General features: G+C 42.2%; 1 protein-coding gene across 4 annotated transcripts in view; it reads right to left on the reverse strand.

The window, feature by feature from the left end:
* The window catches only part of lima1a (LIM domain and actin binding 1a), a 33750-nt gene extending 18581 nt beyond the window's left edge, over window positions 1-15169 (reverse strand). The window contains exons 1-4 of one of the 4 annotated variants that reach the window (XM_049580190.1): window positions 15034-15169; window positions 11526-11713; window positions 9088-9133; window positions 1999-2415 (exon numbers count right to left, since the gene is read on the reverse strand). In XM_049580190.1, coding sequence (XP_049436147.1) covers window positions 1999-2415; window positions 9088-9133; window positions 11526-11650 — 588 coding nt within the window. In that variant the 5' untranslated portion in view covers window positions 11651-11713; window positions 15034-15169. Of the gene's footprint in view, window positions 1-1998; window positions 2416-9087; window positions 9134-11525; window positions 11714-11884; window positions 12117-14851; window positions 14992-15033 lie in introns of those variants that run through there. The other 3 variants (XM_049580189.1, XM_049580188.1, XM_049580191.1) reach the window with 3 other exon arrangements.
* Between the last annotated feature and the right edge of the window lie 1704 nt (window positions 15170-16873).

Here is a 16873-nt window from a genome sequence, read left to right on the forward strand (position 1 = left end):
GGCAGAAAGGGAAACTCAGAGAGAGTCAAGTATTTTTACTTTCACATTTCTTTTGACTTCACTTGGAGGACTGGGAGTTTACCAGGGTTTTTTTTTTTTCTGACAACAGCCGCCTGCTGCAGATGAAAACGATGATATAAGAGTGCCGGAAGTGCTAAAAATAAAAAATGAAACTTCAGAAAACCAAAACAATGAGCCGACAGCTCTCTGGAGCTGGAGGGCACTGCAAAGTTGAGGGATCATTTTTACGAGTTTGTCTTCAAGTCATGTGATCCATAGTTAAAAATTTGATCATAGTGGCTTTCATTACTGTGGTGCCATTTTTCTTGATGAGCCACGTTCAGTATAGTGCAGAGGACAGAGCACAGTAGATCCTTAGTGTCTCGCAAGTTGTTGATTTCAAAAAGGGACCTATTACACTCATTTTCAGGCTCATACTTGTATTTTGGGTTTCTACTGGTACATATTTACACGCTTTATTGTTCAAAAACACTTATTCTATCTCATACTGTGTGGACTGGAACGCCTGTATTCACCCTCAGTCTGAGAGACTCTTAGTGCCCGTCTCTTTAAGCCCTCCTGCTCTGATCAGTCAGTGTTTCCAGGTCTTCTGAGTAAAGCGGCATTTTTTTATGGTGAAAATCACCAGTAAAAGCTTCTAAGCACAACTGGACATGTTACAGCAGTAATATGATCTGATTTTGGGGAGAAATCAACAACACTGGCAACCAAGGTTTCATGTTCCAAGGTGTTAGCATGTAGCTACATGTAGCAGTGAAGACTAAATAATGTAAACCAGTGATACCTCAACAAATCTGGCCCCTAATAGGGTGCCAGGTGGCCCCCCAACCATTTCCTAATTTCACAAAAGATAAATTGATTCACACAGGGAATTATTTTTGTGTGAGTGCACACACAAAGCATCAAAATGGAGCTTGTTAATCAAAAAATGTGCCACGACAGGAACCCCACACCCCCAACAGAGGTCTGGATCAGCCCCTAAAGTCCCCAAATCCTAGAAACACCCTTGCGTACGTCTGCAGGGCTGCTGCGACTGGCCGCTGGCCTTTTATCATTTTGCAAGAGTGGCCCCCAGGCAATACAAGTTGAGTATCCCTGATGCAGCCACTTGCCGTAGTGTGCCTGGAGCAGATGACCATATAAAGAAATCCGGCACGAGCTGAGCACGAGTATTCACCACAATAAGAGACCTGTGGTTTTTGCTCACAGGGGTGACTTTTACATATTTTTACCTCATTATATGAAACTTTGTCACATTTAATATGAATACGTAACATTATATGTACGTTAAAAAATAAGGAAAAGCATCACAGGTCCCCTTTAAAACACAGTAAATACAGAAACACCAGTACGCTTCTTAACACCATGTAAAGACTTGTAATGTTCTCTTCCTGTCGTAAATGGGTGCTCTGTGTTGAGGAAACACAGCATGGCTGTTGTTAACATGTCACACTTCGAGTGTGAGCACTTTACATGTTACGGGCCTCGGGCGAATGCATGACTGGATGTTAAATACCTCGACTTTTATGCTCCACTAAAAACAATTAGCTGCCTCGGGGCGCATGAAGCTTCCAGTCACTGATGCTTGCCGAGAGGATGTGCAAGTCAGCTGAGTGTGTGTGCGCTCATGAGTGTGTGTGTGCGTGTGTTGAGGGGAGGGATGACAGAGTGAAGCTGCACCATGTGACGAGCAGCATGACAGTACTGGAGGGATCTGACCTCTTTGAGAACAAGCAGACTTTTTTTTTTTTTTACTTCAACTGAGACAAATCGTGGTCCTGTTTTCGTCAGAGTGAAACTAAACAAAGAAAGTTGATTTACAACTCATTATCTTCTTACTCCATGTTGTGGAACATTCACATTGGAGCAGCGTTAACCAGCAGAGGTCACACGAACACACATGAAGAAGAAACCAAACTCCCGATCAGTTCCAATGAAAGTATCCTGTTTATATGTAACAGTAAGACAAAGACTCACCCTGTCTGGGGTCAGGTTCTCTCCCTTCTCAAACATCATCTTGAGGCTGTTGAGGGGAACACTGGGCTTCTCAGACTCTGGTACTTCAGCTGCTGCTCCCTCTGACTCTCTGCTGGGCTTCACCTCCATGTCTGTCAGCTGGTTGGAGCTGGTCTCGCTGGTCTCAGAGTGAACCTGTGTCTCCACCTCAGTGGTCTGGTCTTGTGAGAGCGGCTGGTTCTCGATCTGTGATGTGGGTCTAGGTGTGGGGCCTGCTCGTTGACCGATGTGGGTCTGATGGTCAGCAGCGTTGAAGGCTTGAGGTTGGGGTCTGTGGGTGGACGGCTGCTGCTGCTGCTGCTGCTGCTGCTGTTCCCAGCGTTTCTTTAAAACACTCAGATTCCCGCTACGCAGTGTGGAGGGAAGAGGTTCTGCAACCTGAGCAGAAAAACAAGAAGCCAGCTGTTACTTAGAGCCAAAATGAATTTTAATTCAAGGTCCAAGTCTTGGTTACAAGATAAGGCTGGCATCACTGGCGGCAGTAGCTCAGTCCACAGGGACTTGGCTTGGGAACCGGAGTCCCCACCTGGACCAAATATGGAGCGTGGACTGGTAGCTGGAGAGGTGCCAGTTCACCTCCTAGGCACTGCCGAGGTACCCTTGAGAAAGGCACCAAAACCCCCAACTGCTCGGAGTGCCTGTCCATGGGCGTGTGTGTGTGTGTGTATTTCAGGCCTGTGTGTGTATGTGTATATGACAACGAAGTGAAAAGATTGAATTTCCCCCTTGAGGATTAATAAAATATATAAATTAAATTGATTAATTAAAATAAAATCTCATGAAAGACCAGAATCACTGATGTGTTTGTCCGACTCTCAATATTTTGTGATATCCAGTCTGTGGTTCTCAGCTCTAAGGTTACTGGTTTCTACCTAGTGGCAACCTCGGGGGTTACAAAAATGAAGACAACGCTAAAGTGCAAACAACTGCAGTTCCTCTATCGGCCACTTGAGGCCGGCTCCAAGAGTGAGTCACATAGACCCTCATGTTAAAATGCTCAACTTTACAGCATAAATAAATTTATTTACAGCCTGGTACAAAAACAATTTGGGTTTTTATAGCTGTTAAAACTGCACAGGGGTTAATTTCTGTATAACTCACCCATTTAAATGTTATTAAGGCTTAAAGTTATGCATAATTAAGGGCATGGTCCCTCTGAGTGACAGGTGGGTGTCGTCCGTTGATAAGTTCAGCATTGTGTACACATGAACATTATTAAGGCACACCCACTGCTCCCCACTCGTCCACTGGCTAAAATCTGCCGAATGGTGAGAAATAGCGTGTTTTGCATCATCAGGCGAATTTTTGCTCATGGCATCGGGGTGGGGTTCATCTGCACACTCTCCCCACATCGCAGTGACACAGACGTGGTTGAAAATCAGAAAGTGTCCCTTTAAGTACCAGAAATTCATGGACTCTGCAGATGTAGGACTTGAACTAACAATTATTTAAAAAATTATTTTACTTATCAATTAATCTGCTGTTTATTTTCTTCATTCAACAACTCTATTGTCTATAAAATGTCAGAAAACTGTAAAAAACATCCTTCACAATGTCCTGAAAACACGAGCTGAGGTCCTAAAATTTCTTATTTTGATTAATAGTCCAAAAGATAATTAATTAACTGTCAGGAAGGACAAAGACGAGCATTAAATTATCTCATTTAAGAAGCTGAAACCATAACATTCTTGGCATTTTTGTTTGAAAAATGATTTAAATTGATAAGTTGATCAGAAAGCAATTCATACTAGTTCAATTGGAGCTCTAAATCAACAGGTTGTAGATCGATCTACAAGACAAAAAAGGCCTCTGACTTTTTTCTGGCTGTCATTTTTTTCAGATTTAGGACTTAATTAATTAATTAATTCAAGCACAAAATCGATTGATTGATTATTATCTAATATATGTTCAAAAAAAGTGAAAAACATCCATTAAAATTTCCCCAAAACTCAAGGTGAGGTCTTCAAATTGCTGCTTTTGTCTGACCAACAATCCAAAACCCCCACACTGGGTTAACTGTCACACAAGCTAAGTAAAAGTAAAACGGTTAATTAACTGCTTGATGGATTAACAGCAGTAGTCTGATACAGATGTGAGCATATGAGCAAGTAAGAAAGACTTTGGATGCACGAGTGTTTAAACCGAGCAGTGAGAAGATAAACTGCCAGCAATGCAAACAGTCACACACCAACATTTTAAATTGGATGACTCATTATTTCTATTAAAGCTTTGGTGGAGACACTGAGGGATGTTAGCTGCTCTCTGAATCTCTTCTTGCTTTGTTCAATGAATGTTATCAATGCTGGACTGACGCTACAAGATCATCCAAGAGCTGAATGAAACTAAAAACACTGAATGCAACACTGTCCACACAAACGTTAAAGTACAGGTTAGCATTCATGCGAGGAAACACTTTGAGCTATGAAGGAAAGAGAAACAGAAACACAAAAGACAAAGAGCTGCTCAGCGTGCACGTCTATGATCTGCTGGATACACCACAAAAAGCTGGAAAAACCACCAAAGTAGAAAAGTTAAAAACCTGAGAGAGACGCTGAAGACCCGGCTGTCCAGTTGGCGTTGTGTGTCTGAGTGTGTGTGTGTGTGTGTGTGTGTGTGCTGAGTGTGTCTGCTGGCCGGCTACAAGCTGTCCCAGATGTGAGAAGCCTTGAGAAGTGATCAGAGCGGCATGAAGTAACTAGCCCACCCCCCTCCTACAACAGAGGGAAGGAAGGAGGGAAGGAAACAGAGAGGGAGTGAAGGGGGCGAGGGGTGAGGAGGGGTGAGGGGCGGGGAAGGAGAGAAAATCAGAAACAGAGACACACAGTGAGGCAAAGAGGGAAAATAAGTCCAGGAAATGAGAAAAGGTAAAAGGGAGAGCGTGCTGGAAAAAACTTTTCACAAAGAACTTCCCTGCAGACCAAACCTGGATAAATGATTATCTTCTGACAAGCTGTCTTGACTTGTATCTCCATTGGATGTTTACTTTACAGATTGGATTCTACAGAAACACCTCTGGCGACCTTTTTTGCCTCATTCTCTTCTTCCTCTACTGAAGACAATGATGAATGCCAGAAAAATGCCACAGAACATTCATTAAAGGAGGAATGTGTAGGATTCAGTGGCATCCAGTGGTGAGGACTGCAGTTTGCAACCAGCTGAAAATGTCTGCAAAGCGTGAACTCCCAGTTAGGATTCATTCAGTGTTCATTATTCAGGAGGTTTTTAACATTAGTGGAAATATCCGCAGGTCTCCTCCTCTTCAAAACAAACAGGCCAGGTGATGTAAAGCGGTAAAAACACTGAATGAAGCAGTTTCACGTTACAAATCAGTGATTCTTCGATGCTGTTTGGTACGTCCAAGACAAGCTGCTAGCCTAGCGCCTGCTAATCTGTGCTCATCTTTTGTTTGATAACTTCAGATCCAGACGTTCAGGAGGTTTTTATTGGGAGCTAAATTATCCACGGAGGTGTGTTCCTCTCCGAAACCAACATGATTTAATCCCATAAAACACTGGATAAAGCAGCTTCACTTAAAAAACAAAAACTGTTTTTCTTACATTGTTCCTTGCGGAGGAAGCTGCTATCTACAATGGCCGACGTAAAAGGAAGAGATTGAATCAATAAGCGACGCAACTTGTCCTGTATTTGTGTGCACATCCTACAGTAAGCAGATTTGTGAATCCTAGGATGGTGTATGAATGGCCCGCCTTACTCTGCCTGGCTAAAGGCCTTTGCACAGGTTTTTTTTTTTTGGTCCAAAATGGTCACACATCTAAAAACAAATACGACTTCATGCGACTGTCAATCACGTTTACACACTGAGTCAAAAACTTTCGTCCCTCATTTAATTTTTTGGATAATGATCAATTTTCTGTGTTTTTCACATCCATCAGAGCCTTTAGAGGCATTTGGTGCCAAATGAAAGACAGGGAGGGAGTGGTGACAGTCGGATAGGTAACTACAGCGGAGAGAGGCATCAGTGCGCAAGGTTTCTGTGTGTAATGTTTGTTTTCAGATGTCAGATTAAAAAAATGGATCCGATAAAACTGACTTGGTGTGCAGAGGCCTTTACTCTGACATTCTTACCCTAACCAATCCCACTCCTCTTGCCTACACCTGACCAATCAAACACAGGAAGGCAACGAGTACGAGCCAATCATAGGGAGAGTAGGGCGGGTCATTCCTTCACCATCCTAGGATTTGCAAAGTTGCCCACAGTAAGGCCATAAGAAATAACAAAACCAACATAATTCCAAGAGACACAGCGGAGAAGTAGGACTAAGGATTTAGAATTTTCAGCAGAGAATGACAGGTCTGTTAGTCTGCATTATTGTTGCCATAGTTACAAAGAATCAGGCATGTGTTCTTTAAAAATGCCGTAAAAACAAAAAGGCTCTCCAAATATAAAACGGAAAGGCAGACGGACCACGACTGGCTCAGTCCTGTCGGAGGGAAGCAGTAGTTTAACCAACTTAATCGGATTTTAAAGAACTCACACTCACTGGCTGTCTAAGACAAATTTTTTGGCAATACATTCCTTAGTTGTTCATATTTCACTGGAAACCACAAAGACTGACCTTGTGGTGGTGCTGGAGGACAAATCATAGGATAAACAAAGTCATTTATCTGGACACCATGAAGACGTCTGTACAAAGTTTCAAAACAATCCAACATTTGTTGAGATATAAATTTGGTAAGATAGAAAGTAACTTGTGGTACAAACAAAGCAGAAAAACCATAAACCTCCCAAACAAAGTTTTAAATGCCCTCAAACTGAAAACACCAAAAAGGCTGAAAAGCTTTAATCCCTCATTGATTTCCTTTAATTTAATTTGTAACCACGATGTGGCTGTCAAGCTGAGCAGAGAAGAAGAAGCAACATGTCTACCTGAGACTGTGAAGAAGCTCTGTGACGCTGCTCGCCCTCCCTGCTGTGCTCCGTCCCCTCAGTGACAGCGTCTAACAAGCCTTCCCACACAGATCAGGTGGGATGGAGGCGTCTTGTTACCACCGCTGCATGACAGCAGATGCTAATGTGGCTCACCTACTTTACAGTCGGTGTGTGAGCAGATGTTAAACAACAGATAGCTCACCATACAAAACACATGGACACACATGTGTTCTGTGGCTGGTTCTCAGTTTGGACTGTGCTGGATTACAAAACTCCATACATACACTTATAAAAACGATTAAGTTGTAACTTGTCTTGCAAAACACTGACAGCAAGGCGAGTGAGCATGAAGCAAGCCCTGTCTGTGCATGCCCACACAGCCCTGAATTAAAAAAAAAAAACATGTTATCAGATCAAATATAAGTCAGAATACAGGTGGGGTCTGGTGGACCTGTGGGTGTGCAGGGTCTCTGAAGTACACAACAGTTTATAAAGTAGCACAAGTTAAGTCTTTCTCAACCAGCTATCTGCCCCTGCATGTTGCTGCCTGATTTACCTTTTTTTAAGATTAAGATTAAGATTATTTTTTGGGCTTTTATTGCCTTTGTTACAGTGCAGCTACAGAGTGACAGGAAGGGGGGCGAGAGGCTGGAGTTGACACGCAGCAAAGGGCCAAAGGTTGGGGTCAAACCCAGGCTGCTGCAAAGGACTTAGTTTATATGGCGTGGACACTGTACTTGCTGAGCTAGAGACTGACACATGCTTTACCTTTTATAGAGAAAATTTGCACAGTATGGTAAAAAAAATAAATAAATAAATAAAAAATTTAAAAAAGCTCATCACAAAACTTGTAAAAAATAAAATAAAAAAGGCTGCACACTGATAGAGAAATTATAAGAGGCCTTTTCTACATGGAATAAATGTTTTTGTCTGATAAACCTCTTTTACTTAAAAAAAATAAAATAAAATTAAAAAAAAAACAGGCAATTTTTCTACAAAATGGGAACGGTCATCTTGGTCATGTGCACCTGATACTTCAGGTACTGATTTCTCCACAAGCTTGCATCCAAGAGATCAAACCCGCTCAGTACTGTTCGACAAAATTCGTAAAAGCTGCGAGATGATGGGATCATTTTCTTTTCTTGCGCCTCATTTCCCGCAAAAAAACTGGACTCTGGATTTAGGACCTCAACAGCTACATTAAAAGAAAACGACACTAATGTTATATATTCAATATGGAGTCCTGGAAGACAGGCAGCTCTGTGATATATATCATCATCACAGTCTCCACACTGAGTACAAGCTTTTACCTTCGGTCAGTTGATACAGGACGGCCAAATTTAAACTGAATCATTTTAAAAATTAATTTATGCTAACCTCAGTTGAGACTGCTTTGTGTTTTGCTTATGCTGCTCTGTTGTGTGCAATACATGAGTGGCTGATGTGGAGAACTGTTTTGTGTAGTATGTGTTTCTTGTATGGTGTATGATTTTCATGTCTTCTGGACTGGATATTGTAAGGCAGCAATACTTGTGCAGCTCCTGAGTCCGAGACAAATTTCCCTATGAGAACGATGATTATATTGTGTCGTAAATAATATCATCATACTTTTTTCTAATCACACATAGAGCTAATCTTCTGTCTGCTTCTGTGTCTGTGCCCATATCTGCTCGTCGACTACTAAAATAATATGGAAATTAAAATAGTCCAGATGCCAAAATTATTGTGACAGGCGCCACAACGATAGTCTTGGCTTGCTGGGAAGCCAGAGGCTTCCTGGGCCAAGCCTTGCTTCTCTCTGGAGCTCCCTGGCTGGCGTCAAAGCTTCAGGGCACTCCTGCCTCTCGTCTAAGCTTGGCGTTTTCACCCAGATGTGTTCTCAGGTACCGAAATTTGGCACTGATGATTTAGCGTGAACCAGTACTCAGTAATACCGACGGTACCCTTAAAGCACCATGTTCGGTACCCACCCTGGTACTTTTACTTTTGATATCTTAAGTACATTTTGTTGATATAATGTGCTGATATTATCAAACTGATTTTTGAATGCAGGACTGTGATTTGTGATAGAGGATTGTAGTATTGATACTTTCACTTGAATACATCTGCCACCTCTGTGAAGGACATATTTCATATTAAATTACAAAAAAGGTACTTACCGCTTTCTTCTTCTCTGCATTCCCCTCCTCTGCTGCCATCTGGTACCTGAGGAGGAGGAAGAGGAAGTCTGGAGTGAATGGGAGAACATGTGTGGTCAGACTATCATCACAAACTGAACTGTTGGTCCTGCACCATCCTGCTGTACACACCCAGGAAACCAATGAACTCTCCCCGCTCCTCTCCAGAAACATTAGATGATTTCATGTTTCAGTAAATCGGAATGGAAAACTCTTCAGCCCACGTTGAGTCACACAGAGGACGCACAGGAAGTGGATTTGTTTAACTGCTACTTCTAAACCTAAACACAATCTAGACTGTTGTCTTTCACAGTCTCAAGCGTTCTCAGATTGTTTGTTTGGAGAATTTTAAAGAGACCTGAGGAGGAAAAACTACTCAGTATTTCACAAGAAACATGTTTCTCTTCTCTTCTTTCCTGTCTACTAAGTCATTGTGTGACACATATTTTTCCCTCTTATCTGTAGTGCTTTTTTAAAGTCTAGGTTGTTTTGGTTTGAGTTGCAAAGTGTTGATGATATCGTCTGTAGAGATGTCTGCCTTCTCTTCAATATAATGGAACTAGAAGGCACTCAGCTTGTGGTGCTCAAAGCGCACTTGATAAACTCAGCAACAATCTGTGCTTTCCAATTTCCATACCAGCATACTATTTTTTATGCCAGAAAAAGATGTATGTCAGATGCAGTGTGCCAAGAATACCAGGATGTTCTACTACATCCAGTCCAATTCTGCAGTATACAAGCCAGCATGCTCGTCTGGCCTATTGACCCACAATCCTCTGCAGAGCGGACGATACGTCACATCCACTGAGCCGCACACAGATGACAGCTTGTTGAGAGCTGACAGAAGTCACAATGATGAATGACAGCGCATTAAGGTAACTAGTCGTAATGGGACTATTGATGGATTAAGTAAACAAAACGACAAAAGGACATGATTGAAAATGACAACGACAGAACTGCAGATGTCGACAGTCGCAAACATAATGTTAAAATCTACAATCTGTGCACATATAACTTTAAAGTTAAACTACGCACATTGCAAAGTAACAACAGCAGAGCTCTCCGGGTTGATCTTCATTTCTGTCGAACTCAGTGGCGTTTGTTTATCTCTTACGGAGGTAACGGATGTAAAAGCAAGAGGGTCCAAGTTCAGGGCGTAATGTTATGAGACAGTAGTATGTCCCAACTGCACGCAACGGTACGAACAGCTGCAGTACATACTAAAAGTAAATGTGATTCAGAATGCACCCAATGTCTCTTTCCAGAAATCATGACCCTGTTACTCAGGATAATCCACAGACCTGTTGTAAGCAGTTTCATGTAGGGACTATTTTCTTTCTCCCAAACTACACCGGCCAACTGTATCACTGTGCAGGAGGATGTGTGCATCTACTGCTAGCTCACCTAGCACCACTGAGCTAGCTAAGGTTACAGCTCAGCCCAGGAGGACGCCATTAATGTTAATCTCATGCTATGACGAGCACGAGCCTCTCATTCATGAGTAGATGCAGCTTCCTTCTGCACAGCGATACGATTTGCAGGTGAAGTTTAGTAGAAACTGCTCACAACAAGGTCTGTTGATTATCTTGAGTAACTGGCTCATGATTTCTGGAAAGAGACATTGCTGTTGTGTTTTCAAATTTATGTTTTGACACTTTGAGCATCACAAGCTGAGTGACATTATATTGGAGAGAAGGCAGATATCTCTACGGCTGATATCTCCAACACTCAGCAGCTCACACCAAAACAATCTAGAGTGATGAATAGTTCTACAGGTAAGAGGAAAAATATGTATTTTTGATTTTGGGGTGAACTATCACTTTAAATATAAATATATTTTTGAGAATATGCTGCAAGATTATGTATTTTACAGATGTGGATCAGTGACAACAGTCGCGGAGTGTTGTTGTTCCTGAATGTTATTCCAGATAAAGTTAGCCTGTATATCCAAAAACAATATTTCACATTTCTTATTCACATAAAGGAATATATATATTTAATAAAGTGTATAGTTATTGGCCCAGAAACAGAGCAGCACTAACTCCTAGTGGTCAGATTGAGTAAGTGCAGAGAGGAAACATCCTACCACCTCCTCTCTTCACAAGTGAGTAACTTGATATGTTGAACAGGTAAAAGGGGGAAAGGCCTGGATGGTGGTTTCGCTCATCTCGCCTTAGTTTAATGTCTGTGAACCAGAAAATGACTCAACTGGAGTAACTGGTTGGAGCTGATGGTGTGATAATCTTATAGAAAAGAGGAAACTGAAAACAGCTGAGTGGTGAGAAAGTACTGAGTTAGACCCATGACCTCGTTTTCTGACGTGACAGACAAAAAAGGAAGACTTATCTGCTGAGTGGCTGCTGGTAAATTATTAATTGAACTCGTGGTTGAGGCCAGAGGGGCAGAGCGAGCTGACTTACTTGGAGAAGCGCTCTGCAATGGCGTTGTTTTTACCCCGGGCAGAGACGATGGACAGCTCCTTGGCGGTGACCCTCAGTGACTGGGACGCCCACTGTCTGCGACTGAACGGAGTGGCGGAGGCCATCTTTGCTGCACGTCTGAGCAATCAGTCTGTCTCGTCGGCTTGCCAGGAACACACGTCGTAACTCTGAGGACACAAAAAGAAAGAGCATGTTGAGCCAAAACAAGCACATGGACTGGTGTTTTTTTTAACTTCCTTCTCCTTCTCTAAAAGTGGAGAGCTGAAAAAAACATCCCGTCTGTACATTTAAACTTTTATAACATCCCTCTCACTCTGCTGAACACATGTCATACTCACCTCTGATCTTCCCTCATGCGCGTAGTTAAACACAGGCTTTCAACACAGACGTGCCAGTTAGGCTTTTACATCAGTACAAACCTCACCCAGAAATCAATAGATTTTGCCAAACTCCTCATTTGACTGTGTGTCACCGTCACTGCAGCATGGACCGTCCCTGGTGTCTGAGTCAGAAAGTCAATAGAGCGCGTCACACAGCACATTGACCATCTGTTCCCTGTGTGACTCTGCTCTAACTGGAGGCCGACAACCAGCAGACAAGACAACTGATACGCCTGCGTCACACACACACACACACACACAAAAACCACCCTCTTGTATACACACACACTTTCACAACCCACTTACACACGTCTCTACCTGCTTCTGCAGCTTCACAGCCTCGAGGCTGAGGGCGAGCAGACACACGCAGCAGCACCGTCGGCTTCCGATAAATAACTGTCAACTGTGAGTTATACACGCTCCGGATGAATTAAACAATGAGGTCGATGTTGGTGACGGCAGAGCCTCCAGGGTCTCCCACATACAGGCCCGACGTCACCCAGCAGGTGGACTATTGTGGGATGTTGTGGCTCGTTAATTTCTACAACACTGTTTCTTTTGTGTTAAGTTGAGTTGCCGAGGGAGAAGGGTTTTGGGAGGGACACATATTAAGCGGGTTGTCTGGGGGTCCTTCCATGAAATTTTGAACATGAAAACTTAATTTCCTGCATTCTGGTGAATGTTTATGCACCAATTTTTGCATTTTCAGCATCAGTTTATGACGGAAATGTCCTGCTTCAGCCGTGCATAGTTCCTTCTTCTTCTTCTTTTTGTTTTATGGCAGATTGCAACTGTTGCTTTTGACGTTGCACACTGCCACCACCTACTTTACCAGAGGCAGGGGTGTAGCACCAAATTCTAGGCACTATGCATAAGCAGTCTCTGTGGCTCCCCTGCCCTTCCTCTCTGATCCATGTCCCTCTCATGCACCTTTTGAATTTTTTTCCCCTTTTGTCTTCTTTGGCACGCTTTTTTTATGTTCTTGCGGAAAGACTTGACAGTATATTGGTGCTCCAGCAGCACAACCAGTCACTAAGGGTGCTTTCACACCTGCCCTGTTTGGTTCAGTTCAATCAAACTCAAGTTCATTTGGCCCCTCAGTGTGGTTCGTTTTGGGCAGGTGTGAACACAGCAATCACACTCAGGTGTGCACCAAAACAACCAGACCGAGACCTTCTTGAAGAGGTGGTCTCAGTCTGGTTACAAACGAACTCTGGTGCGGTTGGTTTGTGGTGAGAAGGTGTTGCGACCTGGATGTGAACCAACTGCAGTCACATGACACATTGTTTGGGTTAAACATGAGCATGTTACAGTCCTGGAGGATTATTAATGTGCACCTCCTCCTGTACTGCCTTAATATGCACATTCAGCACATCCAATGCATCAAAACATTGTTTTCTAGTTGGAGCCGCGCCTCGTTTTCAAACTGTATGGTTTGACTAAAATGAACACTGACAGCAATATAGTCCACGATGAGCAGCGCTAAAATCAACCTGCGTAGTTGTCCCTCCATTGTGACATTAGAAAGTGTCACATTTATCTTGCAAGTGTACTCTTCTTCAACGTTTGCTTTACTTCCTGGATTTTTCCCACATGGAAATTCTGACCAATCAAGAGCAGCTTTCTCACACAAGGCATTTGATCTGGTCCGCTTGTAAATGCTGCCATGAGAACACAAACCAACTCTAGGCAATTATACAACTTTGGAACAACATGAGTCCCTGATTCAGACCAGAGGAGACCACTCTAAGTCTGAAAGCACCCTAAGGTGTTCAGATATCAATCCTAGTGGATGGGTGGACTAAACCATTTAAAAAATCCAAAATCTACACCTATGGAGACAGCTAAAATATCACCCAAAGAAACTGATAATGTGACGTAGTGTTTTTTTCATGAAATAACAGCAGTCAGCCTCCAAATAAAGATTATTTTCCTTATCAATTAACCTGCTGATTATTTCCTCAATGAACTGATTCATATTTGGTTTATAAAACATCAGAAAATAGTGAAACGTGTTCAACGTGTTTGTGTGTCTTGTTTTATCTGAGGCCAGAACCAAAAGATATTACTTTTTCTACAAGTTAAAGACAAGAGAATCAGCAAAGTCTCCCATGTGAGATGCTAAAACCATCCAAATTACGTCATTTCTGCTTTAAAAAAAATGGCATAAATGATTAATCAGTTGTCCCATTATCAAGATAAGTCTCTCATCTCATGTTTTGGATGATTATTTTTAACAACAATTCACCTGTCGAGCTAAAATACACATGACAATTTCCCAGAGCCCCAATGTGACATCTAAGAATATCGTGTTTCTTCTGTTCAAAAGTCCCAAACCCCAAATATATTCATTTTAAAATGACAGAAGAACAAAGAAAAGCAGCAAATACTGACTGCAAACAGCACATTTGTCAGTTTGTCTTCATAAAAGACTTAAAACATCAACATTAATATTACAGAATTTATGTTCTGTCAATTAACTAAACCCGTTATTTCACAAATGGTTTCGGCTCTAGCTAAATGTCCATCTCCTACTCACATCATCACTGCGCTCAGGTTCACACATAGTCTCCAATTACGTCAAATACAAATGAGGGATGATGTGAGTGACTCTGTCCAGACGATAACTCAGGTCTTCTCTGTCCAAATGTTCAGATTATAAACAAAGCAGCATGTAAAACTGATGCAGGCTTCATGCAAAGCTGTTAAGTCATGCGTCAAAGGCAATAAAAGGAACCACAGTATCAGCAGCGATGAAGCCTGAGGCTAAAAGAACACGACAAGGTGTCTTTAAAAAGATAAAAGGAATTCATGGATGTCTGAGTTCAAACTTCAAAGAATCACATGGTTAAAAAAAATCAGCTGAACATGACATGTTTCCACTTTAAGTCAGAAAGGAGAGCAGACATTTTAAAAACCGCCTACCTGAGACTATCACAGCTGTTTTACTCCCTGATGTGTGTGTGTGTGTGTGTTCAGACGGCCGCTACTTGTATATTTCCTTCTCTTTTTCACTCCTTAGCTGCTTTTGAGTAGACAGGGAAGTAGGAGGAGTTCCCACCGCTCCCATTCAACTCCCCTCAGCCAATGAATGAAGCGGCACTCACCTCCACCTGGCAGGTACGAGCTCTCCCTCCCTGTCCAATCAGTGTGAGCACAGAGCAGCCTGGAGGTATGTGAGCCGGGCAGCCGACATGGCAGACGAGCAGCGGGGGAGGATTGGGGGTAGGGCTGAGAGGGGGGAGGGGGGATCCCACGCTGGATTCCTGGAAGTTGAGTGAACCACTGATGATCGACTGCCCACTTTCTCACAAGGTCAGGACTTCAGAGGATGTGACTCATTCACAATCCTGGATGACGGCACTGAAAGAAAGAGGGAGAGGAAATCAGTTTTTTAAATGAACCACCTAACCTGAGTAAAAATGACTTTTTTCCGAGTCTTAAAAAGAATACTGACGTGCCCGTATGTACATTTAAAGCAGTGTTATCATTCCTCTCACTCATACTGCCTGTTAAAAGATACTGCTGCCTTACGTCTTTGTTTGCTACCAGTAAATAGTATCATTATCTCACTCTGTGGGAGACGACCTGAGGCCTGTGCTATGAAGCCAGTTCAGCTTACCCAGGATATCTTCTCATTATCTGGTTTGACTAACCCTTCACATTGGCCGTCTGGATAACCGGGACTACAAAGCTGGTTATCAACTAGTTCAGTCAACTCTGGGTTTTCCTATCCAGCCACGAGCGTGTTCATGTGAAAGAGGCGAGAGTGTTTATCATCAGAACCATGAATGAAGGAGGCTGCTTTATATATGTGATGAAACGTTAATGAAAATGTCTGCAACTACAAGGCAGTAACATGTTAGAGGTGCGGAATGTAAACGACAATCTGTAATCTTAAAACGGAAAATCAAGAAACACTGAAAACACTATCCAAAACATCAGCATTATCCTGCACTTAAAATATTTGCAGGTATCACTGAGCTATGGGACTAAGTGACATTAATATGGAGTATTTTTTGCTGTAGTACTCCTCTGAATATGTCACATAAAACACTTTAGAGTAACACCGAGCTGTTTCTGCTGCTGAAGTAAAGAGTGGAAAAGCAGTTAATGACTGATGAGGTCTACCTGTCCAAAATGTCGCATTTATAATAACGGGAGCCGATTAACAGTGTGTGGATTATTTTACAAATACAACATTAGCTTTATTTTCCTCTAGTTATCATTATGCAGGTGTCTCATTATTTTAAGCTGCAGTGATGAATCAGAATGTAAAATAGCAACACTGTCACTGCAAATAAACTTTGCATAAGTTGAAATCCTGCTAAAATCATGTGTTTAGTGTGCAAACGATCTCTGTGTTTGTTAGAAGCTCTGTTGTAAAGCAAGTGGAAACAATTAAATGACTCTACTGACCTATAACAATATAAAGGTTTCTCTTTTACTTGTCACTGTGGACTTTCATCCGTAGACAATGTTTTCTAAAGTGACTGGATCGGTCAGAGGTCAGGGTGTTGACAGGTTGTGATCTTAGTTAGTTAACCTGCTCCAGCATCAGTTACCACTGTGAATTATCGCGGTAAAAAGAGAACCAGCTTCGTAGTACTGAAAACCCAGAGTTAACTCCAAAGTTAGCTTGCTAACTCCAAATCCTGCTTCGTAGTACAGGCCTCTGGTTAACTTCAGAGTATTGGACCACAGCCTGTCAACACTCCGACCTCTGACCTATCAGATCACTGAAGAAAAAAGTATCCATGGACAAAAGTCTGGAGTGACAGGTAAAAAAAGAGGAGTCTGTATGTTGTTATAGGTCAGTAGAGTAATTTAATTGTTCCAGTTTTTTCCCCACTGGTTTTTAAACAGAGCTTCTAACAAACAGAGGTAGTTTACAACACTGAACACATGACTTTAGCGATATTTAAAATTGTGCGAAGTTTACTTTAG

This window comes from Epinephelus fuscoguttatus, linkage group LG7 (genome assembly GCF_011397635.1).
Source record: "Epinephelus fuscoguttatus linkage group LG7, E.fuscoguttatus.final_Chr_v1".
Classification (NCBI taxonomy): Eukaryota; Metazoa; Chordata; class Actinopteri; order Perciformes; family Serranidae; genus Epinephelus; species Epinephelus fuscoguttatus.